This window comes from Lactuca sativa, chromosome 6 (genome assembly GCF_002870075.4).
Source record: "Lactuca sativa cultivar Salinas chromosome 6, Lsat_Salinas_v11, whole genome shotgun sequence".
NCBI classification, from domain to species: Eukaryota; Viridiplantae; Streptophyta; class Magnoliopsida; order Asterales; family Asteraceae; genus Lactuca; species Lactuca sativa.
In genome coordinates, this window is record NC_056628.2 from 74616491 (window position 1) to 74624286 (window position 7796).

At 37.1% G+C, this 7796-nt stretch overlaps 1 protein-coding gene and 1 non-coding gene across 2 annotated transcripts; both read right to left on the minus strand.

Moving 5' to 3' along the window:
* Positions 1–1399: 1399 nt before the first annotated feature.
* LOC111890263 (small nucleolar RNA R71) lies at positions 1400–1506 on the minus strand. Its single transcript, XR_002849786.1, has one exon. It is a non-coding gene; the product is annotated as a small nucleolar RNA R71 (small nucleolar RNA).
* A 3041-nt stretch (positions 1507–4547) lies between these two features.
* Positions 4548–7217, minus strand: LOC111890132 (receptor-like protein EIX2). The gene has a single exon (XM_023886283.1). It carries the CDS (start codon positions 7215–7217, stop codon positions 4548–4550), a length of 2670 nt encoding a protein of 889 aa, XP_023742051.1.
* Positions 7218–7796: the final 579 nt, after the last annotated feature.

Below are 7796 nucleotides of genomic sequence, written 5' to 3' on the forward strand. Positions count from 1 at the left end.
CGAAGAAGTATTTGTAACTTATACAAAACGTAATTTTGACATGATATTGGCATAATTCTAATGTAGAAATTAAGTATACCAATGTTAGATTTTCGACTAGAGACTTACTAGTGTGTAACCTTATTGTAGGGAATCGGTAGTAGGACATGAGGGAAGTTAGCTCAAGACATCACAAATACCTTCACATATCAATATGAGTATTCACGACTCCCCTTATTATTAGTTTTTAAATGTTTTGAGGTGGAAAAGCATGTCCAAAAACAGTTTATTGTTCGTTGTATTTAATTTGACTTGTATCAAACTTGGTTGCTATATTTTGTTGTGTATGTATATGCTATTGTTAATTCATGAGGACTTATCGCGTTTAAGTCACTAGAATCAGTTCACACAACTCATTAACTCATTTGAACCCATGGTCATTATGGATAGCGCTATTAGGAGGTAGACAACTCCTCACTCGCACGATTTGCTTGAGTGCATTTTACCATATTTCTCTGTATGTTAGCGATAGACATAGCATTCAAGAGGGCATTCAGTCTTAGGCTTGCGTTGTGAACTCATAGTTTGATCACTACACACATAGAAACTTTGTGTCTCATTATAGCAACGGAATTTAAAAACTGGAAACTTATTTACTTGTCTTAGAAATAAACTTGTTTTCCCTTTGTAGCAGTGAACCTGTTTACTCATTTGAGCAACGAACTTTGTTTCTCATATTAGCAACAAACATCTATTTATGGAAACTTTATTACTCGTTTTAGCAATGAACTTCTATACATGAAAACTTATTTACTTATTTAGCAATGAACATTTGTTTATGGAAACAGTTATCCATATTCTGATTTTCATGACTTCAAACTATACTATGTTATAAACCTGTGAGTACTCACCAACTATTTTTATAGTTGACGCTTGTTTTAGATTCTTTTTGAGGAATCATCGAGTAAGTATCACATAGAGACACAACACCTGTAGGAGCATTTGCATTTTTTTTCTTTCAAATACATTGTAATTTATTTTAAAAAGTTGTTTAATCTCATTGTAAATTGTATTGCTTTTTAATACTATGGTTGGTGTTGTCTTTTAACTTTTTCTATGATTCCCTTTGTACTGTGACACCTTGTGTTTTCGCTTTAGCGGGGTGTGAAACTCAAGGATATTCCATTTTCTGGGAAGGATCACAACAATGCATACAGACACATTAACAAAGTTTTGGACATTGCAAACTACTTCAATGTTCCACATGTTACAAGAGACACGGTGCTACTGAGGATGCTTCCAACGATGTTACAAGAGCAACAAAGGATTAGTTAAATTCAATTCCAGCTCGAGCGATCACAACGAGGGCAGCCTTCAAAATGAATTCATCCAAAAATTTAGCTCTCCTTCTAAGATAGCAAAGCTCAAAAAAGAAATCCAGAATTTCCAATAATTAAATGGAGAATCCTTATATGAAGCTTGGGAACTTTACAAAGGATTAGTTCATAATTTTGCACAACATGATCTAAACATCCAACAAGAAATCTCCATTTTTGTATGATGGAATTAATGTGAGCACTCGCGAGCTCCTCGAATCTCAAGGACCAATGACTAAGAAAGATCTGACAACAAACAAGGCTTTAATAAAAGAATTTGCCAAGCACTAATGAGAATATCACAACACTAAAGATGATGTGACAAGAGGAAAAGTAAATAGTGATGGAGATTCGGAAGGCTTAACGGTGATGATGGAAAAGCTCGACAATATGGTTAGGAGGATCATGAAGACGGGATGATCCATTCACACGATACAAGTTGGGTATGACAACTTTCACGTGCCACATTTAACTAATGATTATGATTAAGACAAGAACGGGTCTAGGAAGGCGCAAGTTTGCTACTCAAGTGGTGATCGTTGCAATGAAGATTGGAGAAAGCCTAAAAAGGATTGAAAGACCTATGAAGAGTATCAAAAAGAAAAAGAAGAGAAATACCAAAAACAAGGCGAGACTTCTACCAAAAATAACAAGTACCACTCAGGAAAAAACCAGATCTCGAATCAGTATTAGCTAGCTTTATAGAAGCTAGCGAAAAAAAGGCTTAATGCTACTAATGTTATATTGAGAAATCAACAAGCTTCCTTATCAAATATAGAAAAAATAAGTTATATAATTGTCAAAACTAGTGCAAGACATTTACTTCCTAGCAATTCCGAACCAAAACGCAACAACATATGATGGCAATATCTACTAAACAAGAAACAATTTTTGTGCTTCTGATTATCCTCAAAGCAGCCATTGAACCTCCCAATCAACAGTCGAAAGAGGTGAGGGAACAAAAGAAAAAGGCTCTACCTAGTTTTCACAACGTGATGGACATAATGTTACATTGTGGTTCCTGCAGGAAAGTTCTAAAACTTATCATGTAAAACCTTATCAGCTGCCACTTCCTTATTTATCTTGAGCAAGATAAAACCCACTAGAGCATGAGCACAAAATGTTCATTGATCAAGTGACAATTTTTCCCTTTGTTTTGCTTTTCCAGTTTTTTCATTTATTTATTTATATGGTTTAATATTAAAAAGAAAAAGAAAATAGCTCTCTCTCTCTCTCTCCCCCCCCCCCCCCCCCCTCTCTCTCCTACCTATATTCCTCACCTCTTTTTGCTATAATCCTCTAAAACCACCGGTCATCGCCACCACACCCATGACCAACTCCAGCACCACCATTAATCAACGTCGACAACAACACTTGTCAACACCTCCACTAACACCCTAGCATCATATGAAAGTCGGATTGAGCTACAGATCTAGACTGAGAAGGCTACAACCACTACTACCAGTCAAAATGTATCAAAAATGTTTGTAGATCTGAAAACAAAAGAAGGGTGGCAACGATGATACAACGAATGAACTACGACGAACAGATATCTCCAACGATGATGGGCGATGATACAACTGTTGGAGCTTCTCTAAACGAAACTAGGGTTTTTAATGAAAAGGGTCGGACGGAGCTAGGGTTTGCAAACCCTAAACTGGTGAATGTGAGAGCAAGGTTGCAACGATGTAGTAGTTGTCGACGGTGGCTTCCAACGCTCGAGGTGGAGATCTGGTAAGATAGGGTGTTCAATGGATCTTCACCTTCAAACAGCCACGGATCCGACAATGTTGTAGATCTGGTAGGACAAAGCTGATCTACACCTATTATGACGAACACACAGCGTTGAAAACCCTTGGGGGAGTTTTGATACCTTTCCAATTTTTTCCTTTGAAGCCCTTCCGTGCCGCTGCAAACCCTAGCAACTCGACGAAGACAATGGTTGAGCCGCTGCAAACTCTGAATTTAGGGTTTATTGGCGGCTTGGGTTTTCATTTCTTGGTGGCTAAGTCGATTTGTCGGAGATGCGATGATCAATTTGCTAGAGCTGAGAACAACAGAACAGTGGGTGAAGGGATGGGTGTTTGGTTGTGCTACACGACCGGAGGGAGGCGAGGAGGGGCTGCGAAGTTGGTGGTCAGCAACCTACTTTCTTCGTCGGAGGAAGAGATGGTGAGAAATGACCGGGTCAACTGTTTTTTTGTTAAGAGAGAGAGAGAGAGAGAGAGAGAGAGAGAGAGATGTATTTTCTTTTTTATTTTTCTTTTAAATATTAAACTATATAAATAAATAAATAAAACTGAAAAAGCAAAACCAAAGGCAAAATCGTCATAAAGTTTAAAGTAAAATGGATCAAAGTGGCAAGAAAATGAAAACCTTTGGACCATGAATGCTAGTCCAAACCTATTTGGTCCAAAGTGATAATTTCGACCTAACCGTAGGACCATTCTTGCAATTTTGTCTTTATTTTTTCCATTAGAATGGAATGGACCAGTCTCGTGGTAATATGATTTCTTCTGTTTTGTTATTTTTCATTCCTTAGACGTTTATGTAATCAGTGGATTAATTGTTACTTCTGAGCAGTGAAGTCTCTCAGACGTGTCCAAGGTCTATCCAGCCTTTTCTCTATCTAATTCACTTTATTTTCATCTCATAATCTGTAGTAAATAGCATTATAGGCTTACTAATCGTATCAAAGATTTTTTGATCTGTTTGCTCGCTTTTATAAACTCATGCACTACAATATTGTATTTTAACATTTTTATACATAGGATACTATGTTCATTTCGTTTGTAGGGTACTAGGATTTCTATTTTGAACCCCTGCAGTTTTGCCGAAGAGGTATCTAGTTGCGAATATCTTACTACTGAACGAGGTAATCTTTCGTACTACCTTTTCCGAGGTTTCATTTATATCTTTACATATGATATAAATTCCTCACCCTAATTCTTAACGACATTCAATGATACATCTAAAAGCAGTACTTGATGGTTGATGCAATTTGAAGGGGATCAGTAGTTGACTTATCGCTATATCCTAGAAAATAGTTCATTGAACAGTATAGAATTAACTACATATAAACAATGAAGTTTTTAGGCTGCCTTAGTTCACGTAATGGCGGAATGCCAATTATCTTCATTATGGGGACTTAAAACACCCAACAAAATACAAGTGAAACATGATTTTACATGACTATGTATGTTTAACCCTTTTCATATTAGCAAAGAACAATACCACTTTCACGTAAACCCAATCTCTGAAGCTATCATAAAAGTGAAAAAATGCATGTCTCCCATGATTGTTGACAAGTAAAACCCCACATGCTATCCAAAATCCAGTAGCAAATCCCATGCCCAAACCAATATAGAACCATCCGTGAATTTCATCTACATCTTCCCCATCATCCGCACTCTCACCAATGACCATTGGTACTTTTGATACTTCATCTCCGGGACATTTTTTGGTAAGAGGAGGTCCGCATAGTCCTGCGTTTCCATTGTATCTTGAAGGTTCAAAAGACTGCAGTTGAGTGCTGGATGGAATTCTCCCTGACAAACTATTGTATGACATGTCTAGATGATTTAAAAAGTTCATACTAGACATGCTTGATGGTATCTCTCCTGACAACTTGTTCCTAGACAAATCCAAACTTTCAAGTTGTTTCATTTGACCAATTTTTTCTGGAATCTCTCCATGTAGAGAATTCTTTGACAAGTTGAGTGAAAGCAGTCCATACAAATTTGTAACTTCAGCTGGGATTTGTCCTGTTAAATTGTTGCTTGACAAGTCAATGCTCTTTAGCAATCCCAAATTTCTGATGAATTCACGTTTATCTCCTTGCCAGTCGATTATTGCATGGTCAATATACTCCTCATCAAGTTCATCATACACATCACCTCCTAAATAAAACCATGGAATTGAATAGGAATGTACATTTTGTGTCGGTAAGAAACCTTCTTGAACCATACTGGTAAAATTATCCAAACATGAAGGGATGCTTCCATGGAGATGGTTCATTGACAAGTCTAGAATTTGAAGACCTGCTAGTTGACATAATTGTAAAGGGATAGTTCCAGAGAAGTTGTTTGAACTTAGGATAAGAACATACAATCGTGGAAAGCTTTCACCAATCCAAAGAGGCACGCTGCCAGAAAAGTTGTTGACCCCCAAATTCAATGAGTTTAAGCTCGTGCAATTGCTTAAAGACAAAGGCAATTCCTCAGAGAAATTGTTTTTATATAAATCCAATGCCTCGAGTTTAATCAAAGATCCAACAGAGGTAGGAAGCCTTCCAAATAGATTGTTGTGTTCCAGATTAAGAACTATTAGTTCATTAAAATGCCACAAACAGTCTGGAAGTTGTCCGCTTAGAAAGTTGTGGGAGAGGTCAAGAAAAACTAAAAACCCATGGACAACTTGGCATAAAAGAGAGATTCCGCCACAGAATTTGTTTCTGGAAAGATTTAATAAAGCCACAGTGGAAGAAACATTAGTTATTGGGCCATAAAAGTTGTTCGAACTCAAATCTATCACTGAACCATTGACAAAATTCGATGATAAATCTGGTACTTTCCCACCGATATTGTTGGAAGAGAGATTCAAATATCTTAATTGAGAAGGCCACATGTCCCAAAAATCCAGAGGAATGGTGTCTGAAATTCTATTGTTGGAAATGTCAAGATACGAAAGATTTTTCAGTGTTTGAATCCATTTGGGAATGCGAGGTCCCAACTTGCAAGAGTTTATATCAATATAGACGAGATTTTTCATTGTTTGGATATCATCAGACAGTGGCCCTGTAAATTGACTATGTGAAGCATGCAACTCTTGCAATGCCTGCGATGTGCATCCAGACAAGTTGTTCAAAAACACACGAAATTCGACCACTGCAGAGTTGTTACTGAGTTCCAAAAGTTCCAAACTACAGAGGTTACCAAGATATTTGGGTATCCCATCTAACATGTTGCTAGACAGATCCAGAATGACAAGGCTATTGCTAGTTAATGGGAACAACCAATGAGACATGGATGAGACGAGATTGTTGTTTCCGAGATAAAGAAATTCAATAGATGAAGAAGAGTTGGAAAATAACGAATAAGGATGCATGACTTGTGAGAGCTCACAACCCTGCAAACTCAAAGAATATAGTTTCGGGAGACTCAAAATGGCATCGACCCAGTGATTTGATTTGGCTAGTGATATCCCATTCATATCAAGTTGTTCTAGATGAGATAGATTAGACAACCACTCTGGGTTCTCAACTCTACATCTTCCAACATTTTGAAGGGAAAGCCATTGTAAATTGGTGAGGTTTCCAAACTCCCGAGGAATGGTTCCATAAAAAGAGTTATTGGCAAGGTCAAGGTTCCTTAATTCGATCAAGGAACCAATCGACTTTGGAATGGTTCCATTAAGATCATTGTCGCGGACATAGAGGTACCTTAATCGAGTCAAAGAACCAATGGAACTGGGAATGGTTCCATGAAAAGAATTGAAGGAAAGATCAAGAAGATTCAAGCGGCTTAAGTTAAATAACGAATGGTTAATCTCACCTACCAGACCAAAGTTGTTGAGTTCTAGCTCTGTGACATGACCTGTTTTCATGTTACAGGAGACTCCTCTCCATTTACAACAGTCTTTTTCATCAGCTCTCCACGTAGAGAGATGACCTGATGGGTCTTGAAGGAGAGCTTTGAAATGAAGGAGAGCATGTTTCTCCTTATCCAAGCACTTTTTCATAACACCATTATCATCTCTTCTTCTTCCGCCTCCTTCTCCTTCCACTGCTGCCAGTTGGTTGGCAGTTGTAGTCTCAAGGCGTGGCAAGAGAAGTGAGAAAATTATAAAAACACAAGGATTCATAATGTTAATGCAAATCTTGGTGATTTTTTGTGTGTATTGATGCATATATGAATTGCCCCTCTCGAGGGTTTATATAGTCTCGACCTTAAAGATGAAGGATTTCCTCACTCAAGACTTCAAGTGAACAACCTCAAACTGGGTAGCCTATTTTTGTGGGCCATACATTACTAAATTTCTAAGACATTTTGAACAAAACTATACGACAAATTAAAGATGCTGAATTGAAATAGATTGCCAACATTTGCGTTCAAAGATTTACTAGTCTTGACAATTTTTATTAGTATATCTTTTCCCATCTTGTGCTATTTTTCGATCCTCTAGTTATATAATATAAATCCCAAAACACAAACCGATCAAATCAAATATAGTAAATATCCATGAACTGTGAAATGATACTATTTGGGACTACCAATTTTATGACTATGAAATGAACTTGTCTCACTTAAATTAATGAAATTGTAAAGTTGATAGAAAAGAAGCGAAGTGGGTCCATTCCTGTTTGATCCATGGTCTCATTTACAAATAATTAAACTTTGACAAATAACTCAATGAATTCTTTTTATTAATGATCCATATTAA

Bases quoted from the DNA above. Each gene is read 5' to 3' on its own strand.
- LOC111890132 (XM_023886283.1), bottom strand. From the start codon at position 7,217: ATGAATCCTTGTGTTTTTATAATTTTCTCACTTCTCTTGCCACGCCTT.